We start from the raw sequence: 26,805 nt of genomic DNA, 5'->3' as shown, positions 1-26,805 counted from the left end.
ACAGAATCAAGCTAAAAGGAGCAAAAAGAGGCTGGAATTCTTTTGTGAAAATTGAAATACTTCTGATGTTTTAAAATTTTCACAATGAGTATTAGACATTAATTAATAAATATTTACTAAATTTCATTTTGGAATATTTTTATGAATTTTCAAGTACCATAATATGGACACATCCCCCTATTTAAAAATTTAAATATTTCAGATTTGCATTAAATTGCACTCATAGTTATCCCTTACTAAACATGATACCAAAGATTAGCTCCTTACGTTCCAAGTGGTAATATGCCTTGTTTGGATGAAAAAAGATTAAAAAAAAGTCCTTATAACCAAATACAGTATTAATTGATACTTTAACTATCCTATAATGTCACTCTCGGCTATTCTATAATGTAATCTCGAGAATCTGTATGGAATTTCAAACAGAACCATTTATTTTATGCACGGAAACTGCATCAGCCGTGATTGAGTAGAAGTCCTAAGTAATTTGCAATTATATTATTAGTGTTGCCTGCACTGAAGAGTGGACCTTCAACCTCCAAAAGAGTGTAACTGACAACCGAATTTACCACATCCTTTATACACTACACCTGAGATAATGGAAGATTGCCGAGTTAAACAAAATACACCTGAAGAAGGTCGGCGGCAATATCGGTCAAAAAAAAAAAATAATCAAATTGAGAACAGTAGTCTGCAGAATCTAAATAATACAAGTCATAGAATTATTAAATTATAATTATACAAATGAATTATTTAACATATTAATAAACATATGAATTAATTACTTAAAATATTAATATTCGTATGAATTAATTATTGAAAATATTAATATTAATATGAATTAAGTATTTAAAATATTAATATATGTATAAATAAATTATTAAAAATATAAATATATATATGAATAAATTATTTAAAATATAAATATATGCACGAATTAATTATTAAAAATATTAATATACATATGATTTGATTATTAAAAATATAAATATGTACAAATTAATTTTGATTATTAAAAATATAAATATGTACAAATAAATTATTTAAAATATTAATATAGTATGAAATACTTATTTAAAATATAAATATATGCATGAATTAATTATTTAAAATATTAATATGTGTATAAATAAATTATTTAAAATATTAATATACATATGAATTCATTATTAAAAATATTTATATATGTATGACTAACTATTAAAAATATTATATATAAACATAAATGAATTCTTTAAGCTATTAATATTCATATGAATTATTTAAAATATTCATATACGTATGAATAAATTATTGAATATATTTATATATTTATGAATAGATTATTTAAAAGAACAATATTCGTATAAATTATTCATTTAAAATATTAATATACGTATGTATCGATTATTTAAAATATTTTTAAACATATGAATTTATTATTTAAAACATTAATATATGTATGAATTAATTATTCATAATATTAATATATGTATTTATTTAAAATATTGACTATACATACATGTGAATAATTAATTGCTTAAAATAATATACATATTAATAAATTATGTAATATAATAAAATACAAGTGAATAAATTATTTACAACAATAATATTTGTATAAATCATTTATTTAAAACATTAATATACGTATGTATCAATTATTTAAAATATTAATATACATGTAAATTAATTAATTAAAATATTAATATGCATGTAAATTAATTATTTAAAATATTGATATATGTATGAATTAAGTTAGGGGGTAAAAATTATTTTATTTTCAAAATAAAATTGTAAAATGTTAGCAAAAAAAAAAAAAAAGGAATTATTCAAGTAACTATGTTAAACAACAATGTTTTTAAATGAAGATTTCTTGTCTACCTTATATGTTTTAAGTGAAAAAGAAATAATTTTTTTCCTAGTAAAAATCTTGCATAGTCCTTTGGCTTTGGCTTTGATAAAGATACTTTTTTAAATGACGATAGCATCTATAACTATAGACAAGAACCACATGAACATTTAATATGAACTGGGTGCTAAAGGTTATATTTTAGCGATGGAAAAAAATGAAGCCTGTAAATAAATGGAAATAAATTAAATATTTAAAGAATAGAAGGGTCACCAGACAGCAAGTGCTAACTAAAACATGAACAGAATTTTGCAAATAATTTGGTTTGCTACAAATATAAATTACAGGGCGACCCCCCCCCGCCCCCGACTTTCCTTTTAAATGTCACCAATGGAAATAAAATTCAGATTTATCTATTTACACATTCTCACTGCCCTGATTATAACTGCGATTGCTCTCTTCAATTCAGTTATTGTCTGGGGATTGTTTTGAGAGACATTATTTTTAGGGATAAAGCTAGAAAGAAGAACCTGAGAGGGGGAAGTTATATTTCAGTGGGTTTGAGGTCTACTCAGGATCACACTTCCTACTGATCCGACGATTACGAAAGTGTCCTTGCTGGCATTTCAACAAGTCAACCTAAGTGTGGAGAGTAATAGAAATTGTCTGCAAAGGCCGTTGTACTCCATCAAGTGCACTGCATGAGTTGTAATATCAAAATAAGGGAAATAACTGGTTCTGACTGGTTTAAGAACGAACGATCAGCCATGATCAATACTGATCAATACTGATCAACACTCTGATTACTAGGAAGTTATGAACAGACAAAGAAAAAGGGTTGTGAGGAAGTATTGACAATTTTATGTTGCATTCAGATGGGCTTGCAATGCAGAGGCTCACATATGTGGCATATCATTGCATAGCTATGACTGACAGTTGGTAGACAAGTCAGGCATATATTGAAGTTCGGTTGTACCAAATATGTTTGAATTGGAGAAAAGATTGTAAATTATATTGACCATTCAGTGGTTAGAATTTTGTGGGGATCGCCAGTACTTGTATTTCTTAAAAAGTATATTTGATTAATAATCAAAAGATAACTATATCTATATATAATAATATAAAATAAAATATATATATATAATAATCTAAAATAAAACATATATATAATAATCTAAAATGAAATATACATATAATAATATAAAAAACTATATATGTAATAATCCAAAATAAAATATATATATATAACAATCTAAAATAAAATATATATATAATAATATAAAATAAAATATATATATATAATAATCTAAAATAAAATATATATATAATAATCTAAAATAAAATATATATATAATAATCTTAAATAAAATATATATATATATAATTATCTAAAATAATATATATATATAATAATGTAATATATATATAATAATCTAAAATAAAATATATATATAATAATCTAAAATCAAATATATACAATAATCTCAATAAAATATATATATAATAATCTAAAATATATATATAATAATATAAAATAACATATATATATAATAATATAAAATAATGAAATATACATATAATAATATAAAAAACTATATATGTAATAATCTAAAATAAAATATATATATAACAATCTAAAATAACATATATATATAATAATATAAAATAAAATATATATATATAATAATCTAAAATAAAATATACATATAATAATCTAAAATAAAATATATAATAATCTAAAAAAATATATATATATAATAATCTAAAATAAAATATATAATAATCTAAAAAAATATATATATAATAATCTAAAAAAATATATATATAATAATCTAAAAATTATATATATAATAATCTAAAATAAAATATTATATAATAATCTAAAATAAAACATACATATAATAATCTAAAATAAAAAATATATATAATAATATAAAATAAAATATATATATATAATAATCTAAAATAAAAAATATATAATAATCTAAAATAAAATATATATATAATTATATAAAATAATATATATAATAATCTAAAATAAAATATATATATATATAATAATCTAAAATAAAATATATATACAATAATATAAAAAATATATATAATAATATAAAATAAAATATATATATAATAATCTAAAATAAAATATATATATAATAATATAAAAAAATATATATAATAATCTAAAATAAAAAATATATATATAATCTAAAATAATATATATAATAATCTAAAATAAAATATATATATAATAATCTAAAATATATATATAATAATCTTAAATCAAATATATATATAATAATCTAAAATAAAATATATATATAATAATCTTAAATAATATTTATATATAATAATCTTAAATTAAATATATATATAATAATCTAAAATAATATATATATATATATAATAATCTTTAATAAAATATATACAATACTCTAAAATAAAATATATATGCAATAATCTTAAATAAAAATATATGTATAATAATCTTAAATAAAATATATATATATATATAATAATCTAAAATACAATATATATATAATAATCTAAAATAAAATATATATATAATAATCTTTAATAAAATATATACAATACTCTAAAATAAAATATATATGCAATAATCTTAAATAAAAATATATGTATAATAATCTTAAATAAAATATATATATATATAATAATCTAAAATACAATATATATATAATAATCTAAAATAAAATATATATATAATAATCTTTAATAAAATATATACAATACTCTAAAATAAAATATATATGCAATAATCTTAAATAAAAATATATGTATAATAATCTTAAATAAAATATATATATATATAATAATCTAAAATACAATATATATATAATAATCTAAAATAAAATATATATATAATAATCTTTAATAAAATATATACAATACTCTAAAATAAAATATATATGCAATAATCTTAAATAAAAATATATGTATAATAATCTTAAATAAAAAATATATATATATAATAATCTAAAATACAATATATATATAATAATCTAAAATAAAATATATATATAATAATCTTTAATAAAATATATACAATACTCTAAAATAAAATATATATGCAATAATCTTAAATAAAAATATATGTATAATAATCTTAAATAAAATATATATATATATAATAATCTAAAATACAATATATATATAATAATCTAAAATAAAATATATATATAATAATCTTTAATAAAATATATACAATACTCTAAAATAAAATATATATGCAATAATCTTAAATAAAAATATATGTATAATAATCTTAAATAAAATATATATATATATAATAATCTAAAATACGATATATATATAATAATCTAAAATAAAATAGGTATATAATAATCTAAAATATATATCTAATAATCTAAACTAATATATATACATATTAATCTAAAATAAAATATTATATGATAATCTTTTATAATATATATATATATAATAATCTTAAATAAAATACATATATAATAATCTTAAATAAAATATATACAATAATCTAAAATAAAATATCTATACAATAATCTTAAATAAAAATATATATAATAATCTGAAATAATATATATATATAATAATCTAAAATAATATATATATATAATAATCTAAAATAAAATATATGTATAATAATCTAAAATAAAATATATATATAATAATCGTAAATAATATTTATATATAATAATCTTAAATTAAATATATATATAATAATCTAAAATTAAATATATATATAATAATCTTAAATAAAATATTTGTATAATAATCTTAAATAAAATATATACAATAATCTAAAATAAAATATATAGACAATAATCTTCCCTAGAACTACCAAAAACATGGTGAGATTACAACAACTCCGGAAGGCAGTAATTGCTGAAGATGCAGTTAGGAGATTCAAAGTTCCCATCCCATCGTGGTTACCACCCGACGAAGGCCAGAGAAATAGTTGGTTGAAACGTCACAAACAACAACTAAAAGAAAAAGATGGGGATAATAGTCCGTAATAAATAAATGAATAAATAATACTCATCTCAATAATGAATTCCAATGAATTAGATACTCTTTTTTTTCCTTTTGATTACATTTTCACCCCAAACAAGGCACAGTGTTACTTTGATGTAGGGAGCTTCTATCAGGGACATAAGTTGCAGGGATACTATGTAAGGCGTTGATTAGTAGGATGTCTGTTCACATTACATTTGAACTTCTGCATGTCAGTACAGGAACCCGGAAGGGAGTTTCGAAGTCTAGCAGTTCTTGTGAAGAAACTATTAGAGTAGAAGGATCTCTACTGTGCAGGGGTGGCATTTTGCTGCTTGTCGGGTTTGTTGGGGGTATTTCCGTCGAGGGGATACAAGGGCTTGTAGTTCATCAGAGCATCTACCATTAAAATACTTTGGATTGGATTTTAGAAGAAAACCAAAAATGTTTATCGAAATAAAAAAAGGTTCTTTTATATGTGTCTGTCAGTGACGGTAAGTTGGATCTTAGAAACTGCGAAGTAGTGAGTATTTTGAATATGTCTGTCTGTGACATAAAATCCATTTTTGTCAATCCAAAGCTTGTGACTGTGTTCAAATTTCTTTAAATTGGAACGATTCCAGTGGAATTAGAAGTCGTTAAGTTGCTGTTGCTCGTTGCTAAATGTCGGTGATGAATTGAGCTGTTGACGAGTTTACTTCAGAAATTATTCCCGGTGGAGGTTGTGAAAAAATAAATGTTTCGAGTTGTCCTTAAGTGAAGGTTATTTTGAATGGTTGCTCACCAGTAAAGCATTTGTGTTTTGACATGAATGTTCGGTAAACTGTTATTTATTTATTTTTTTTATGGGAAAAATCGCTGTTTTTAGTGAAAAGAATTATTTTGTGAGATAAATGTGCGAGTTGCTTGTTGCAATTTCGACTGCTACATCGTTCCATCTTAATTGTATATATATTTTATTTTATATTATTATATATATATTTTTTATTTTATATTATTATACATATATATTTTTATTTTTTATTATTATACATATATATTTTTATTTTATATTATTATATATATATATATTTTATATTAATATATATATATATATATATATATATATATATATATATATATATATTTCATACGGATTTGTATAGCAGAAGGAACTTTTTTCTTTCACGAATCAATGCCTCCCACATGTGCTATTTGGCCACATACTGACCAATCAGGGGTACAGCGCATTGATCCTTTCTATCCCCAAAGGAATTCGGCCAGCATCCGGTTTGAAGAATAAGAACTCTTCCTAACTCAGAGAGATACCAAACGAAATGGACCCATTTCTTCGAAAAGAAAAAATAGTGACTAAACATTTTTTTTTGCTAAGAAGGATGCAAGCACGCACGCACACGTGCGTACACATACACACCCAAGAAGAGACAATCTGCTATTACTAGTCGTCACACGTAAACGATACAGAAAAAAGAACTTTTCAAGATTGGTTGGTTGGTTGGTTTTTGTTTTACGGCATATTAACCCTTTTCAGGTTATTTAATGCCGAATCCAAAGATTTTGAAGAAAAATTTTTTAATTAGAATATATTTGTTGTTTTCAAGTCCGTTTCTATTTAACCCATAGTTGGGACCCTAACAGGTACTACCACTCCGGGTCAGAGTGGACCTGGGAGCAATGCCAATTAAAGGGTGGCTCCACACTCGCCAAAGCCCGCAAGCTGGGGCTTCACCATTGGATATAGTTTAAGGTCATATCCAGGATCATGAACTTTTCAAGAAAAAAAGAATATATATATATATATATAACATTTCTCTTCGTCTCTCGGCCAAAAAAACATAAGTACCCTTTAAAAAGATTTATTTAACTTCAGGCTTTACGTACACACACACACACACACAAACACACACACACACAGACACACACACACACACTAAAAAAACTCCCTCTCTCTCTCTCTCTCTCTCTCTCTCTTTCTATATATATATATATATATATATATATATATATATATACACTCACAAAAAAAAAAAAAAGAAAAACATACACACGCATATATTAACTCTTTTACCACTGCCTTTCCTTTCAAAATTATATTTTTCTATTTTATTTTATTGTGGAATCTTTTCTTTTTCGTCTCTTAAGTATTTTCTCTCTCTAATTTTTGTCCCGTATTAAATATTTCCCCTTTTTCCCCATGTGGTCCTTCGACAATGTCCTGCCTGTATTTTGGATAGTTAATTTTTTTTTGGGGGGGGGGGCTGTTGTCGCTTTCTTTATATATATATATATATAAAATAGTTGCCACGAGCTTTCGCAATGATGTCACAACCTAACGACATCGTGGATATGGCTATTTTAAAAGCCATTGAGAGACTCACTCACAAGGTAAAAAAAACTTGGCAAGCTGGAGCCGCAGTCGCACAGGCACCGACTCCAGACTAACTTCTTACATTCACGCCACTACCATCGCCACAACCGCCACTCAAACAAGCCGAAACTGTGCTTTTATCACAGTCGTTTTGGTATGGAAGCATGGAAATGAAGAAACCCCTGTTCGTACATGAACCAGGGAAACTAAGGTCTAGGGAGCTGAGCACGGCAGGCTCTCCACGAGATATTTTCAACAACCGTGCATATTTCATCATAGATTCCTTATTCCAAGCACGATGTTTGGTTGATACTGGAGCGGCCTGCAGTATCTGGCCACTGAAACTTCTCACAGAGAAGTCTCCAGTGTCGTCCATCACACTGCAAGCAGTAAATCATTTCCCCATTCCCACGTACGGTCAAATTTCTCGTTCTCTGGACTTGGAATTACGGAGAGACTTTACGTGGGTCTTCACTATAGCAGATTTACCCTACCCCATACTAGGCGCTGACTTCCTGCACCACTTCAATCTGATAGTGGATATGCGCCGACGTCAGCTGATAGATGCAAATACAGAACTTTCTGTCTCTGGTGTGAAAACAAACACCCCCTCTATCAGCCCAGTATTCTTCATTGCCACCCATACCAGACCGCCTTACACTCCTACCTGGAGTCAACAAATTTAAATTTTGGGTAAGCGAACCCACGCACACCACAAAACACCACATCGAGACCACAGGTGTTCCTGTTTTCTCACGCCCTCGCCGCCTCCCTGCTGATAAACTTAAAGCAGTGAAGGCAGAATTCAACCATATGCTGCAGCTAGGAATAATTCGCCCCTCGTCCAGTCCATAGGCTTCCCCTTTGCATATGGTCCCGAAACAAGACAGAGATTGGCGTTCGACTGAAGACAACCGACGACTTTTTTTTTTTTTTTTACAAAGGCATCACCACATTATCAAGGCCAAGAGGCCACTCAAGGATAATGGTTAAAGAGTGTACAGTAGAAATTGGACAATATAGTAATCATTAGTAATGAAAATTTGGTAAATTTGATAACTTATATGGAACGGCTCATCAAGAACTTATTTACGTTAGACTTGAACAAAACCATATTGTAGTCAGCCGGAAAGCAGGAAAACGGAAGACAATTCCACAGGCGTGCAGTTCTAAGAAAGAAGCTTTGTTCATGGAATCTACGTTTAGGTTTAGGCACAGATAAAGAGTGGGGGGAATTATTGATAGTGTTTACAGCTAGATGAGTGTTTCTTGTGAAAGTTTGGCGAGGGGGGACCATAGATTGAAGCTCAGTCGAACACTTTCCATGAAAATAACGATACATCAGAGACAAACTCGCAACATCTCTTCTGTGAGATAGAGGTTGCAGCGAAGAGAAAAGGACATCTCCTACGAGGCTACAAAGTCTATTTTGAACTCTATCAAGGCAGGACAAGTCCTTTCTAGCAGCTCCTGCCCAGATGTGGCAACAGTATTCCATCCTTGGACGTACCTGGCTCTTATATAGATAGAGAATAGCATCAGCAGTGAGATATTTACCGGATCGATAGAAAGATCCCGCCATTTTCCCAGCGGCCTTGGCAACAGATTTGATATACGTGTTCCATTTAAGATCAAGAGTAATGGTCAAGCCCAGAAGCTTGTCAAAACTTGAGGCCTCCTGAAGACGAGAGCCATTCATTTCAATTGATGCCAGATGTGGATTAGAATGTTGATGATGTAAAGAGAGAAGCTTGGTTTTAGATGTATTAAAAGTAACCAGCCACTCCTTTCCCCATTGTACTACATGCTCAAGATCAGAGGAGAGAGAATTGGAAAGAACTTGGTCGTTTACTGTCTTAGATGTGCTACCATAAATGGTAGTGTCGTCAGCATAAATGTCTACAAATGATGTAAGGATATGATTTGGAAGATCATTAATGTAGATCAGGAAAAGAGTTGGGCCCAGGATGGATCCCTGAGGGACACCAGCATTAATACTGTGAGCTTCTGATTTTTGCCCCTGAACTACTACTCTTATGAATCTATCAGAAAGAAATGATTTAATAATTGAGAAGACTTTTCCAGCTATACCATAGCTAGCGATCTTATGAAGTAAACCTTTATGCCATACCCTATCAAAGGCTTTAGATATGTCAAGAGCAATTGCCCTAGAAAGGTTGCCACCGTCGAGAGATTTGCTAATCCTATGCGATATAACTGTAAGCACATGTGCTGTAGATCTAGCAGAACGGAAACCATATTGAGTGTCACTAAGAAGGTTATTTTTGTTGAGATGTTTGATTACTTCTGTATTTAACATAGATTCTAGCAACTTACTCATGACGCACAGGAGACTTATTGGCCTGTACTGAGAGGGGGATGAGCGATCACCTGAATTCTTAAATACAGGGCATACTGATGAGATTTTCCAGGGAGATGGGAAACTATTCTCCTTAAGACAACGTTTAAACAGTTTTGTAAGTATGGGCGCTAGTTCAGGTTGAAGTTTTTTGAGTACTATAATTGGAATACCGTCAGGGCCAGTTGCTTTACTGGAATCAAGGTTTTTGATTAGCTTGGCAACATCACGTACAGATATACGTATATCACATAGCGTGTTTTCTGATACAGGAGGAAATATTGGGGGTTGGCGGCCTTGGTCGCAAAGGGTAGAATTAGCTGCAAAGTTCTTGACAAAGAGTTTGGCTTTGTCTGATGCTGACGAGATTACCTCAGGTCCATTGATAATAGTTGGGATGGAGCACACCCTTCTGTTCAGGATTCTGTTTGCTATTTGCCAAAACTGGTGGGAACCAAGCCGCTGCTCAGCTACTTTGGACTTAACAGATTGAGCATACAACTCTCTTGCGTTCTTTATTACTTTCTTACAATGGTTGCTGGCAGTCCTGAAAACGGCTTTAGTTTCCATACATCTATTACGTTTGAAGCAGTGGAAAAAGTGATTTCTGTGCACAATGGCAGCAGCACATTCTGGAAAGAACCATGGCTGGCTGTTAGGTTTTTGCTGAAACTTTTTAGAGGGTATGAAACGGTCAATACCTACAATTAACCATTCCGTCAGTACTGTACGATGGAGAGGTACGTCTGGGGACTTATTACATTTGATTTTTATCTTAATTGATACAACAGAGTGGTCGGAAGATCCAAGAGGCGACAGAACAGAAACTGAACATAGTTCAGGGCAAGTTGTGAGAAAAAGGTCTAGTAGGCTCGCATACTGGCCGTCATTGTCGGGCACACGGGTGGGTTCCTGAACAATCTGAGTGAGGTCATAGGCAATGGAGAAATCATGACAAAACCTCCCCTCATCATCGGTCTTGTTTGAGTGGGTCAACCATTCGACGTTGTGAACATTGAAGTCTCCACATACGTGAATGTTAGCTGAAGGATAAGCAGATAGGACTTGGTCAATTTTCTCAGATATGCTTTGAAAGATAGTAACTCCGCTGTTGTGGGGGCGATAGAGAGTAAATATAAATGCAGTAGTGTGAGCTAAAGCAACCCGGAAGCACATATAGGGTAAGTTAGGATCTTCCCTGGAGATGTCCCTACCACATGGAAAGCTATCTTTAATATAGGCACATATGGCGATCTTGGGGGTCAGATTTAGAAGTTAAGTTAGAATATCCTGTAATTGCAAACTCTTCTAGGGAAATAGCCTGTCCAATGCCAGTTTCACTTAAAAATAAAAGGTCTGGTTTAGTCTCTTGTAATTGGGTTTCAACCTCTGGAAGGTTAGAATGTAGACCCCTGATGTTGGAGAAGGAGACATGGTAGTAGGGGTCTACATTGGAAGTTGGAGAACCGGGTTTAATCATGTATTTTTTCTTGAAACTTGTCATGATGAAATTTTGGAATTTGTGGACTAGGTCGTCAGATTTACTTAGAGCAGGACAGAGAGGGGAAACTAAGAGAGAAAAAGAAACGAAGAATTTTTTTTTTTTTTTTGTAGCTAATGATAAGGTAAAGCCGTAACAATTACCCACTAGTATGGCATCGAGAGGCCCCACCAGAAGCTACTGCATGGTCCAGAATCCATTCACCAAATGGCAATACAGCAGCCCCAGTACTTTGCACCTGCTGATAGGACAGCCTCCTTAGTGGTTAATCCAAGGTTCGGGTCCCTGACTATCAGGCGGATAACGTCAGCCCAGACAAAACGTTTACCTCCAGCACCCTTACTAGTGACATGACTACAAGGATAGACATAGAAACAGAAAATTTCCACCATCTCTGCCAACTGTTCGCGCAAAATACTGCCAACCTAGAAAACATCTTTTTCTTCTCCCTTTGTCAGAAAAATCACTCATTAAAAAATTAGGATTGAGGGACAAATAAGAAGAAGCGAGAATAACAGAAGCTGCCGATAACGCATCCACAATGCGTTTTCTACTCTCCATTAAAAAAAAAACAAAAAAAACTATTAAGTATTCTACTTAATAAAAGTCCGATGGACCTGTTTAAGGGAAAGTATGGTGATAGATTTCCCTCTCACGAACTAAAAATGAGTACAATTACGTAATCTATTTTTGCAATCAACTCGGTAGATAAATAAACATTTATGAACGAGAAAAAAGCTAGCATTTAATACAACAGAAATACATGAATTAAATACTGAAATAAAATGTAGTTATTAATATTTGAATCTAAAAATAAAAAGTGCGAATTAGTATTGAAATCACTTATCTCAAAAACACTTCCGTCTCCAAAATGCAAACTAGTGAAGAATTTAACTTTTAATAGCGTTCAGAAGATTTTTTTTTTTGTTTTTTTAAATTAACCGTTAAAAGAAAAGCGTGATTTTATTCTGAACTTTAACTAGTCACGTTTTAAGAAACTTATAATATAAAAGAAAAGCGGATGGGGGGGGGTTCTTCCGAAGTTAGTTGGTGACGTAATAGGTAATTGCGAGGTAAGATGGAAGCCAGAATTTAGGGGTGGGGGACTGAAAAGGATAATATAATGGATTGATTATACAATATTTAAGATCAACTCGGTAGATAAATAAACATTTATGGACGAGAAAAAATGCCACTACGGTACCTGATCGTTACCCAATCCCACATATACAAGATTTTGCTTCCTCTCTGCATGGTTGTAAGACCTTCTCCAAACTAGACCTAGTTAAGGCTTATCATCAGATTCCAGTGAATCCAGCCGACATACCTAAGACTGCGATAACGACTCCATTTGGAGTGTTTGAATTCTTAACTATGCCATTTGGTTTACGAAAAGTGGCTAGCACATTTCAGTGTTTCATGGACGAAGTAGTACGTGACTTGGATTTTGTCTATAACTATATAAACAACATTCTCATGGCAAGTGGCTCACCTGAGGAACATGTCACTTACCTCCGCGTACTATTCGAACGGTTTCAGCGATACTAGGTGAGGATTAACCTGGTAAATGTGTTTTCCTGGGCCACATTATCAGCCCAGATGGTATATCTCTGTTACCGGAAAAGGTGAAGGCTGTACAAGACTTTCAACCACCCACTTCACTTTGCCAACTAAGGCACTTCCTCGGTCTGTTAAATTGTTACAGACGCTTTATCCCACACTGCGCGGATCTCCTAGCTCCTCTTTCCGACCTTAATGAGATCCCCCTGCTTAGGCTGAAAGCCGACAGAGCAAACTTAATGAGATCCAGCTTAAAGCTTTTAATGAAGTGAAAACAAAACTGGCGACAACATCTCTACTTGCACATCCTGTACCCAATGCCCGGTTCTCTGGTCGTTGACACATCAGGTACAGCTGTAGGTGCAGTGTTGCAACAGCAGCACCAACAACAGTTACAACCTCTCGCATACCTTTCAAGACAGCCGAAACCAGCAGAACAACGTTACAGCACATTTGGCCGTGAACTCCTGGCAATGTACCTCACAGTGAAACATTTCCAACATTCACTCAAGGGCCGTCAATTTGTGATCTACACTGATCACCATCCGCTTACATATGCACTGCGTTCTAAGCCGGACAAAATATTCTCCCCGTGAAACGTGTCATTTGGATTTTTTTTCGCAATTTACCAGCGATATCCGACATATCTCAGGTGAACAGAATGCTGTGGCAGACGCTTTGTCCTGCCTTCCCAGTAATTCTCTGTCCTCACCATCGGATATCGACTTGCAGCAGATGGCCTTAGACCAGCCAAGTCTGGACACGTTGGATCCATCGTCACCTGAACTTGCAAATTCGCATACCTGCCCGTGCCTAACTCGGACACGCAGATAATTTGTGACACTTCAATGGATTCACCTCGACCATTCGTTCCAATGACTCATCGTAGAGTTGTTGTTGACAGACTACACAATCTGACACACCTTGGATGCAGTGCCACAGTGAAGCTGATTACAGCTAGATTTTTCTGGCCAAATATGAGGCGTGATATCACTGCCTGGACACGTTCCTGTGTATCCTGCCAAAAGTCAAAGGTGCACAAGCATATCTGTGCACCCCTTGGAATATTCATCACTCCAGACGCTCGATTTAGCCCTGTGCACATCGACCTAGTTGGACCTTGGCCGGTCAGTCAGGGATTTACTTATCTCCTGACCGGTATAGACCGTTTCACACAGTGGCCTGAAGTCATTTCCCTCACAGACATTTCGGCTGAGTCCATAGCGCGAGCCCTTATATCAGGCTGGATATCGCGTTACGGAGTTCCCACCAACATCACCACTGATTGTGGCGTACAGTTTGAATCCCATCTCTTCCAGGAACTCTCCAAGATTTTAGGGATCCAATGTATTCACACTACAAGCTATCACCCTGCTTCTAATGGGATGATTGAATGCTTCCATCGCCAATTGAAAGCAGCATTACGTGCTTACCCTGATCAACAGCTATGGAGCGAATATATACCGGTCGTCCTTCTTGGCTGTCGTGCTGCTATCAAAGAGGACCTGGGATAATCTTCAGCCGAACTTGTCTATGAAGTACCTCTATCGTTGCCAGGCCAAATGTTGAGCCCGATAGAGTTAACAATAAACGATTCAGCTCTGTATGTCAACAGACTGTGAGCTTATTTTAGTAAACTCCCACCAATGCACACTAGGGAACAGACCATTAGATCTTCGGTCCCCAAAGGACATTTCGTCTTGGACTCATGTTTTTCTTAGAAAGGATGCTGTGAAAGCCTCCCTAACTTCACCTTATACTGGCCCCTATCGCGTGCTTTCACGTACTGATAAACTTCTTACTTTAGATATCAGTGGTAAAAGAGAAACTGTTTCTTTTGATAGAGTAAAAAAAAGCCTTTCTTGACACAAAACACACGAGCCACACATTCCTCCTACTTTCACACAGCATCAAAATATGCATACACCTGAAGTAAATGCTTCAAATGAAGACAATCATGTCACCACCACACATAGTGGTCGATGGGTATATTGGCCGAAGAGACTGTGTAAAACTTTGTATTTCTGTTAAGAAAATATTTTTTCCTTGTTTTCCCTTCTTTCCAAAAAAAAAAAAGGATATTTTATTACAAAAAGTTGCAAATATCCCCAACTTTTCACACAAAAATAAGAACCTTTTTTTTTTCTTTCTCGTAAAAATAAATACAATAAAAAGACATTTTTATTTTTTGCGATTTGTTATGCTACCTTTTGCTCTGTCGGCTTTCAGCCTAAGCAGGGGGTTATGTAGCAGAAACAAATGGAACTTTTTTCTTTCACGAATGAATGCCTCTCCCATGAGCTATTTGCCCACATACTGACCAATCAGGGGTACGGCGCATTGATCCTTTCTATCCCCTAAGGAATTCAGCCAGCATCTGGTTTGAAGAATACAAACTGTTCCTTACTCAGAGAGACACCAAACAGAACAGACCCTTTTCTTCGCTCTCTCTACCTCAGTCTTATTCCTACTGGTATCGACGATTCCACTGGTAATAACTACTACGATAGCACCAGGTAGCTGGAGTCCAGCCTTTGACCAGGAACATATCACATTCTCCTTAATAAACCTGTTCTGTGTTACATTTTATGAAGTTGTTGTATTCGTCATTTCAGAAGCTTGTATTGAATTATTTATTTTCTTATTCGCCTTTTCATCCCCTTTTGGCCGTATATTTCCAAGTATTGACTCTTACTTTTACTCTTGTTAATTTGATTTGTCTTTTGTATCTTTCAATGCCAATCATTAACTCCTGATGATTTTGTTGGTGAAAGAGGCCCCTAGGGTTTGTTCTTATATTATGTTCAAAGCGTTATTTCATATTAGTTAATTTTTGTTCTTAAGTTCCTTTATCTTAAATTAAACTCCAAACCTCAGCATAGAATTTACTCTAGAATATGTCAAGGTCATTACCCACTATGCTAAGTGCCTAGTCAGACAATCTGGAATGATTTATAAGGCTACTGTCATTATTTGTCTATATGTAATACAAATCAAATGGTTTGTTAATTTATTTAACTGTTTTCTTTTGCTAATTAATGTGTGTCATTTGTGTCAGATTAAAGCTATTGTTTACAAGCGGAATTCAATCCTTTCACAAGAATTATCCCAACCTTTTCACAAGAACAGTCATTTAACCCACTTATGTACACAAACAATTTGGTATGAAAATAATCATGTCTGAATATGTTATGTATTTTTCTTGATAATCTATATATAATTCTCTTAGTCTGTCTAACTGTTCATTCTACTTGTTCTCAGAAATTATTGGCTAATTTGGATGAAATTTTGTATTGATAAGGTACAGTGCATTAAGTGTTATGGTATCCGTTCGATGCATAGTTAGGAATTAATAGGGTTTAGTAACTAAAATATAACATTATATGTAGAAATTATCTTGGAAACTACTGGGCCGATCTGGCTGAAATTTTGTACTGGACTTTGTTAAGATGCAACGAAGTAAGTATTATGGTATCTGTTCGATGTGCAGTTAGGGATGAATAGTGATTAATAGGAATTAGTCTGGCAAGATGGATGGAGTAGAGCTGCAGCGAGCGCAACATGTATTGTTGAAGATAAACTATTACCAGCAGACACATTGGATGCAGTGTAGGCAGTGATAATTGCAGTAGAAAGTGGACCTTGAGTTTACTTTCAGCAATCTTATAACTCTCTCTTCCTTTATTTTGTTCTTTAATTCTCACATTTCACAAGCGATGTTTCTGACAAAGGGGGAAGAATTTCTGTTATATGGTTCAGAATCTATTCCATAGAACACTTATTGTTGACTAGTTTTTTAACGAAGTAGTTTTGTTTTTAGCTCCTTACATCAAGTGGCTTCATACCTTGTTAGGAGTCGGATGTAGTTTTTTTTTTTATTTTCTTCATAATGTTGTTATTAAAAGGTGTTGTTTCAAATCCGTGTGTGCACGGGAGGACTCGACCTCTTAATAACTACATTATGAAGAAAAAGAAAAGAAAACTACATCGGATTATCCTCTCCTTGATAAAGCCATGTTATTGGCAAAAATTTGGATTTTAACAAAAACAAAAAAGTAAATAAAAAATGGTTTTATCATTTCATAACATTTTTAGGTTTTCAAATGTTCTCATTTAAATTTAATAAGATCAATTTAAAAAAAAAACAAAAAAACAATTTAAACAAACAAAAAGAACAGAAAGCGAAACTGGGATTTATTTTCAACAACCTTGTAACTCTCACTTTCCTTTTTGTTCCTTTTTTTGTCCTTTAGTTCTCATATTCCATGACTTTCTTTCTGACAAAGAGGGAAGAATTGATGTTTTCTGAGCCTGAGTTTATCCATTTAACACTTATTGTTAACTAGTTTTGGACTTTGAAGTGGTATTTTTTATTTAGCTTCTTACATCAAGTGGCTTCATGCCTTGTTTGGAGCAATTTCCAAAACTAAGAATTGAAGTGTGATGAAATATATTATAAAACCTCTTTCTACAACACTCTTATTCGTGATATCATTATTCTTTATTATTCTTTATTCCATCTAAGAACTGACTACTTGATAAAGTAACCTAAAAAAACCCAGAATGATTTAAAGGTTAAGACTGGAAAACATCTTACTTTGTTAATTAAACTTTGATTAACTGTCATAGATATACACAAACCAAGATCTCTCTCTCTTTCTCTCTCTCTCTCTCCAGACTTTGAACAAGTGGTGCAATTGGGTAAAAAGTGGTTAATTTTAACACATCGAAAACTAATCTTTTATCTTTTCACCACCAATGCTCTGATCCCCACTTGACCTCAATTCATATGACTAGCTCTTGTCTTAAAGAGGTTCCCTATTTTGACAAACTTCTGAGTCTGACCTTTACTCCTGACCTAAAATTGAAGACTTACATCAAATCTGTTGTCAAGGTAGTTGGAAAAATGGTTGCATCATTTTACTGCTCCAGCAGGTATCTACCTCTTGGCACAATCCTTTACCTGTGTAAGAGCCAGATATGTCCTAAAATGGAGAACTATTACCATATCTGGGTGGAAGCTGCTTGGAGCACCCTATCCTGCCTTGACAAAGTTCAAAACCGGCTTCGAAACATAGTATGTAGTGCCCTTTTCTCTTCCCTCCAACCTCTTTTCCACAGAAGAGACATTGCGAGCCTGTCTCTGCTCTATCATTATTTTCATGGCAAGTGCTCGTCTGAGCTCCAATCTATGGTTCCTCGACGTCAAACTTTCATGAAAATCACTCGTCTAGCTGAAAACACTATCAATAATTTTCCCCGCTCTTTATCTGTGCCTAAGCCTAAACGTAGATTCCATGAACAAAGCTTTTTTCTTAGAACTGCACACCTGTGAAACTCTCTTCCATTTGCCTGCTTTCCAGCTGACTACAATATAGTCATCCAAGTCCAGCATAAACAAGTTCTTAATGAGTCGTTCCCTATCTCATTCTGTATCACAGATGGTTACATTTCCGACACGTTCCCCAGACCAGAAAGATCAAGATGCCTTACTTCTAGATCTATTTCTGACCACAGTTCTCGATGATTGTTTAATGAAGGCACACAGCCCACTTGGGAATGCTGATCACACTGTGGTAATGGTAGAAATCGCTCTAAATTCTCAACCCAAAACTGAAGAGCCATTTCTCAAAACAATTTGGTATTATAAAAAGGCTGACTGGGAAGCCATAAGAGATGTCATCTGATATGACCCATAGGGAAATATCTTTTCTCTTTCCACTGAACAGTGTACAAATGAGACCACTGGATGATTCAAAACTACAAATTGAAGCACATGTTCCCACGTGGAAATTCTATAGTAAGCCCCACTCTCTCCAATGGTTTACTTCTACTTGTGCAGTTGCCATTGCTCAAAAGCAGCATGCATACTGCAAATTTAACTGACATAAGCCCAGTTCAAACAGACAGAAGTTTATAGAAGCTAGAAGTAACGTAGCAGAGAAATAAAAACAGCAAAGAGAGAATATACTTAAACCACCAGAAGACGCATCGAAGCACAGAAATTAGGAACCCAAAATTTTTGGAATATATATCATCCACTGGACAAAGCAGGGGAGTGTAGAGCAGTAGCCCTCAATATATCTACAGCTTTTGACAGGGTATGAGGGGCGTGTCCCTGATCCACTTCCTATAGAAGTAGAGCAATGAAACTTGGCACAGTTATTAGTCTTTCTCTACATAGGAACCACCCAGAGTAATGCATTTCTCCCACCGTTTGATGCAGCTCTGGAGACCGCTTTTGTAGAAAACCCCAGGTTGGTCCTCCAACCACGACGTGACTTCAAAAATCAAGGCTGCATCATCTGGGAAACGCTTTCCTTTCAAAAACAACTTCATGGCTGGGAAGAGGTGAAAGTCAGAGGGTGCAAGGTCAGAAGAGTAGGGAGGATAGGGAAGGATTTCATAACCACATGTCCGTGCTTCTGATCTAGTGACATGCAAGTTGTGGACCTTTGCTGATCTTGCCCCGCCTCTTGATTTTGATAGCTTCCCTTAATTTCCTTAAAAGTGAAACATAATAGGCTCCTGTAATTGTGGTACCTTTTGCCAGGAAATCTGTTATCACTACTCCGTCCTGGTCCCAGAAAACTGTGAGCATGACCTTGCCAGCAGAGGGCTGCACCCTTGCCTTCTTTGGAGGTAGTGAGTCCAAGTGCTTCTACTGCATTGACTGGGCTTTTGTCTGGATCATAGTGATGAACCCAGGTTTCATCCTGTGTAATCATTTTTTTGAAAAACTTTGACTCCTCTTCTTGGCACATCTCCAAATTCATTCTTGAGCACTCGACGCGTTCTCGCTTCTGGGATGATGTGAGCAACCTGGGAATCCATCTGGCAGACACCTTATGCATATGCAAATGGTCATGAATGATAGTTTCCACAGACCTTGTACTAATCTTGACATCTTGGGCTATTTGGCGAATAGTAATGCACTGATCTTCCAAAATGGCAACCTCAACTTGACGGACAGATGTCTCATCAATGGCAGAAGGGGGAGGGGGCGACCAAGTCTGGGAGCTGTTTTCACAGACTTCCAGCCATGTTTGAATTCACGATGCCAGCATTTTACATGGTCATATGATGGGGCATTATCACCATAAGTTTCTTTCATTTCATCAAAAGTCTCCTGTGGTGGGCGCCCTTTCAAATACAAAAACCGGATTACTGCTCGACATTCAACAAAGCTCCATTTCACACCTGACTCAGTTCAAACACCTGTAAAACAGAAACCACAATTAGTTCAGAGCTGTAATTTGCCAACCCGTAGAGATATAAATCATTGCACATGCAAAATTTCAGCTAGATCAGACAACTGTTCCTTGAACGCTAACAATCTGCTCCTTCCCACCAAGCCGCCACTTAACTCCTATATTGCACAGCGTTTGTAGTGGAATCTTTAACTTCCAGCCCCTAACCCTCGCATACTAACTGCTTAGTCATCACTAAATATTTATACATTTCTACCTCTTAGATATGCATTAGAGTTCATTCCTATTCAGTTACATATTTAATAGCCAAAGTATGTACTCGGAAACAAAGCGACCTGCAGTACATAACTATGTCTCCTCCTAGACAGTTTTTTTTTTTTTTACATAGGCATCACCACATTATCAAGGCCAAGAGGCCACTCAAGGATAAGGGTTAAAGAGTGTACAGTAGAAAGAAATTGGACATTATAGTAATCATTAGTAATGAAAATTTGGTAAAGTTGATAACTTATATGGAACGGCTCATCAAGAACTTATTTACTTTAGACTTGAAGACAACCATATTGTAGTCAGCCGGAAAGCAGGAAAACGGAAGACAATTCCACAGGCGTGCAGTTCTAAGAAAGAAGCTTTGTTCATGGAATCTACGTTTAGGTTTAGGCACAGATAAAGAGTGGGGGGAATTATTGATAGTGTTTACAGCTAGACGAGTGTTTCTTGTGAAAGTTTGGCGAGGGGGGACCATAGATTGAAGCTCATTCGAACACTTTCCATGAAAATAACGATACATCAGAGACAAACTCGCAACATCTCTTCTGTGAGATAAAGGTTGTAAGGAAGAGAAAAGGACATCTCCTACGAGGCTACGAAGTCTATTTTGAACTCTATCAAGGCAGGCCAAGTCCTTTCTAGCAGCTCCTGCCCAGATGTGGCAACAGTATTCCATCCTTGGACGTACCTGGCTCTTATATAGATAGAGAATAGCATCAGCAGTGAGATATCTACCGGATCGATAGAAAGATCCCACTATCAGTTTTGCAACGAAACTGAACCGGTACTCATCGTTATGCTAAATGTCCATGACTCTTACTTGAAAGCTGAAATTATCTTCCCTCAATAATAGAAACACACTTTATACCTACAACTTCAACTTTATTTGCATCTACTGAAAACCTGCCCATATATCTATTTACCTAATTATACATGACTCGAAACTTACTGTTTTATCTGTACTATATTGCACTCACATCTCAACCCTCCTGTCATCTAAAATATAGCTTGGGCACAACTCGTAGTTCAATTCGTAATACCTACTCATACTGTAACGTTATCCTAGACCTAAGCTAACATAAATAAAATAAAAAGGGAAAGACTCAAACCACATTATCTCCTCCCTAACAAGCCTTCTTACAACCATTTTTGCTTACACTGAATGAGCTCCACTCACCTCCTTTATCCAGTAACAATGAAATAGCAATGTCCTTAAATCACTTTGAGGAGTGTAACTATTCAGCAGATATATAACATCTACAAACTAACCCAGTAACACTAACCAACCACGCAGGGTCGCATAAATACCTGGATTAGAACCCAGGCGTGGAGCAAACCCTCTCAGTGCTGACGGACCAAATAGATCTTCCCAGATCATCCGTCTAGGGGAAGGAAAACTCTGAAACTAAACCAAAGGGGAGGGAGGCCTCTTCAGTCTTGGATGACAACCTTCCTAGAGCTGGTGACTCAAACAAATTACCGGTTTGCAAACCTAAACTGCTTAAGGAGTAAATAGGCTCTGTCTATCGCCCGGCTTCTATACTCCTTCTTAGCCTATTAGTCAGGCGCAGAGATGCTATCACAGTGATTCGACAGAAACACTCAGTGATAGATCTTGCTTCTTGTCTAGGGCAACGAACTCCGTTTTCCCCACACTCGACACAGCCCACCCCTAAAACTGGGCACTTGAGAGAGCTTGAGTACCATATATGCTTTTAGACAAAAATGGATGGTCACATTCAATGCCGCCAAGACTAAACTAGTTTCATTCAATAATTACAAGAAACCTTCTCTACCGCCTCTGGTAATGACCAACGACTCTTTATCTGAGAGTACATCTTTCAAACTCCTTGGCCTGATGTTCACAGGAAACATGAGTTGGAATAATTACATTGAAGGCATTGCCAGGGCCGCTGCAAGGAAGGTGGGCTCTCTCTACCGTGCTAGAAAACTACTAACACCCAAAAGTATCCTGTACCTCTATAAGGCCACCATTCGCCCATGTATGGAGTATTGCTGTCATATTTGGGCTGGTGCATCTGCTACTAGTCTCTCGCTCCTAGACAAGGTTCAAAAGAGAGTCGCAAATCTCATAGGCCCTGAACTGGCATCTAAGCTTCAGCTTCTGTCCCATCGACGAAACGTTGCATTCCTCTGCCTGTTCTACAAGTATTTTAATAATGAATGCTCTGACGAACTGCATACACTTGTGCCCCCACGACGTGAAGACACTCAAAAAACCCGACAGGCTGCTAATTCACACCCCCACACTGTAGAAGTCCCTAGATGTAAAAGATCTTTCTACTCCAGTAATTTCTTCCCCAGAACCGCTAGACTTTGGAACTCCATTCCAGGTCCCTGCTTCCCCAACTGTACTGACGTGCAGAAGTTCAAGTGCAATGTGAACCGACATCTTGCTGCCCAAATCCGTACATAGTACCCCAGTAGTTTTTGCCCTTGATAGTAGCCCCCTACACCAAAGTGGCAATGTGCCTTGTTTGGGATAAAAATGCAATAAAAAAGACCCCAATAAAACCCTTTGTACCCTCTCAATATAAATATCCCTGACAAACCCAACAAGCAGCTAAATCCCACCCCTACACAGATCACCCAATACTAGATCCACCAACATCTACATCGATTTGGTAGGATCATTACCCACTTCAAAGGGACACACCCACATCCTGACTATCGTCAATAGATTCAGCAGATGGCTTACTGCCATAGCCGTTAAGGATACTTCAGCTGCAACAATAGCCAGAGCCATACTTCAGGACTCGATAGCCACTTTTGGAGTACCCACAGTCATTGCGACAGACAGAGGTTCGCAGTTCCAATCAACGCTCTTTGTGGAATTTAATCAATTACTGGGAATGAACCACAACAAGACTATGGCATATCACCCATCCTCAAATGGCTTGGTTAAACGCTTTCACAGGCAGTTAAAAACCTTGTTGCAATAAGTCTGAATAGCACAGACTGGGCAGACAATATACCCTTGATCCTATTAATGATACAGAACTCTGTAAAAGAAGACTTACAAAGCACATCGGTGGAGGTAGTCTTCGGTTCCACTTTGACTCTACCGAGTATTTGTGCTGTCACTCACTCACGTATTCACACACACACACACACACACACACACACATATGCTCATGCGTAATAAACAAACGTTTATGCATTTCAATTTCCCCGTGCATTTTACACAAAAATAAGTTCTTCCAGCAAGGACATAATTTCAAATACGCCAACACGCTTTTCTCACAACAACAAAAGTAAAATGAACATATTTCTGGCAGACATAGTTGAAGATCACATGACACAAGCGACCAATGAGAAAATTTAGAAGATTGTCTTTTTAACGCTTTTCCAAAAACGAAAATATCAGCAGTAGCAATCTTGTTTTGGAGCCGTCCAAAAAGTATTTCAACGCATCAAACATTCTTTCTTCCCTCCTTTTCCCTTCTCGCTCCAACATGACACGAGAACATGCCCCTCAGTTTCATCTCATCTTCGCTTTCAAATCTGTCGAAACCATAATTACACACACCACGCAGGCACCCAAAAATCACACTTATGCACACACACACACACCCATTCCATACATTTTCTATAAGAATTAATAACAACGGACTACTTTCCTCATGGGACTTTTGAATAAGGCGAACTTCGCCAGTTAAAACATAAACCTTGAAATAAGGACATTATTTTCACACAAGACTTTCACCTTCTAATCTTATTAATTCAACGAAGGACTTTCATCTAACATTCTAATCATAATCATTTCTCAAGAACTTTTACCGATCAGACCTTTGCTTATTCATCTTGTTGTTTTTGTTGAAAAATAAATGTGGTGCATTTTAAACGAGAAGGAGGTGTCATTTTGTTTTATTCCTTTTTTTTTATTATTTTGTTTGGCATAGACAAATTTAATTTCACTTAAACTTCTTTCCCCCTACAAACTTCAATAAAAGCTGTCTAACATACAGAAACCAAAGTGCTCAATTTCGATTAATTTCATACTGAAAAGATACTAAAATAAATTACTTACCCTACCATTGACCAATAACCCTAGGTTTGAATGGCACCTCTCCTTAAAAATCCTTCGTAAAATTACATAGAATCGTCTACGCGAAGTCAAACGATTATCTCGTCAGCCATTGTTGCCTTTTGTGTGTCAGTGAGATAGACTTTATTAAAATGAAAATTCTGAAAATGAAATCTTACATTTTATACGCATTAAAAGTATACGAGTGAAGTCGTTAGCAAATTTAAATATACTACGTTTTTTGTTTTTTTTTCAATTTTTTTCGGGGGAAGTCACCACTTATCAAGGCCCAAAGGCAACCCGAGGATAAGAGTTAATCGGTGTAGCACTGAGCAGTCATCGTGACAACAGCGTCCCGTAGTAATCTCGCCTGTACTCTAACTGATAAGATTATATATAATATGTAAACATTCGCATTCTCATTAATAAATATAACATACGCAAACATCAAGTTACATTCCGTTTATAGCTGTAAGGGTGTGCATGTGTGTGTGTCGTGTACGTGTCTATGTGAATGCATGTAAGTGTATGTATATGTGTGTGTGATGAATGTATGTGTGTGTCGTGTACGTGTGTGTGCCTATGTGAATGTATATGTGCGTCTATGTGTGTCTACGTGTGTGTGTGTGTGTGTGTGTGTGTGTGTGTGTACAGAAGGTGGGGAAAAGTTTAAACATAAACAAGGGAGGTGTGGATTCTTACTTACCCCTTTTCCAAGTCTTTTCTCGATTTCATAATTTTTGGTGATATGCGACTCAATTTCTGTTGTCATTCTTTAGAAATAACGAGTATCTTTGTTTTATTGGTCCCATAAATTAAAAATGGTCAAACTGCGTAACTCAACTGTATCGCAGAAGCAGCTCACGCAGCTCGTCAGTTGAGGACGTCTATTTAAATCAACAAAAACTCTTCAAGCACACTCCTTATTAGCCAGCAAATAATCCTTCCTGTGTGCTCAAGATATATTTAGCAAGAACCAATAAAAAAAAAGAAGTTTGTTTTATATATAAAATATAAATAATATTCAGCAAATTTATATCACGCCAACTTCGTCACAACAACGAATCGGTCATGTTAGGGAGAGAGTTTCGTTTGCCTAGCAACGTGTTTTGAAAATCCAGTCAATGTAAATATTGACTTATTTTCTACGGCGTTTTCTTTTCTTTTTAATTTTAAAAAACATTTTCAGGTTTAAATTACAGTTTTATTTTTCTGACACATAAGGATAAAGAAAAATCCCATTAATTTCGATAAATAAGCACCATTTTCATTTCGAATTTCTCTTGTTTGTTGCTATGGTTAGCAACATACCGGTGTTTCAAATAAAAGTTACCCTTGGACATATTGACCGACCTTATCGACCTTACAGAAAATGGCGAGTTTTGACTTTATCGATATGAAGTATTTACAATTAAATTACACTCCTACCAATTTTTGTTTTCATTGTTTAAATATTATATCTTCTACTTTTGATTATCTTGAACTTTTTAGCTTTAAGGTGACTGCCATTGACATCATATTATCTTAACCAAATTAGTTCTGTTTTTAAAACAATTTGGTTAAATTATTAATTTAATGACCAAATGATACCGTAGCTATGGCTCTCTTCTACCATTTATTTTCACGTGCTGCTGAACCCACACAAACTTTATCATTCTACAAGACTA

General features: G+C 34.3%; 1 protein-coding gene across 1 annotated transcript in view; it reads right to left on the bottom strand.

The window, feature by feature from the left end:
- LOC145279621 (extracellular signal-regulated kinase 2-like) overlaps positions 1 to 26,458 on the bottom strand; it is a 97,195-nt gene extending 70,737 nt beyond the window's left edge. Inside the window, exon 1 of the mRNA XM_080130831.1 lies at positions 25,845 to 26,458. Within this exon, the coding sequence (XP_079986957.1) occupies positions 25,845 to 25,910 (66 nt within the window). The 5' untranslated portion in view covers positions 25,911 to 26,458. The remainder of the gene's footprint in view (positions 1 to 25,844) is intronic.
- Between the last annotated feature and the right edge of the window lie 347 nt (positions 26,459 to 26,805).

This window comes from Euprymna scolopes, chromosome 7 (genome assembly GCF_053919585.1).
Source record: "Euprymna scolopes isolate OS-2025 chromosome 7, ASM5391958v1, whole genome shotgun sequence".
Classification (NCBI taxonomy): Eukaryota; Metazoa; Mollusca; class Cephalopoda; order Sepiida; family Sepiolidae; genus Euprymna; species Euprymna scolopes.
The sequence above is the reverse complement of the archived record's forward strand: the minus strand, read 5'-3'. Positions and strand labels throughout refer to the sequence as shown.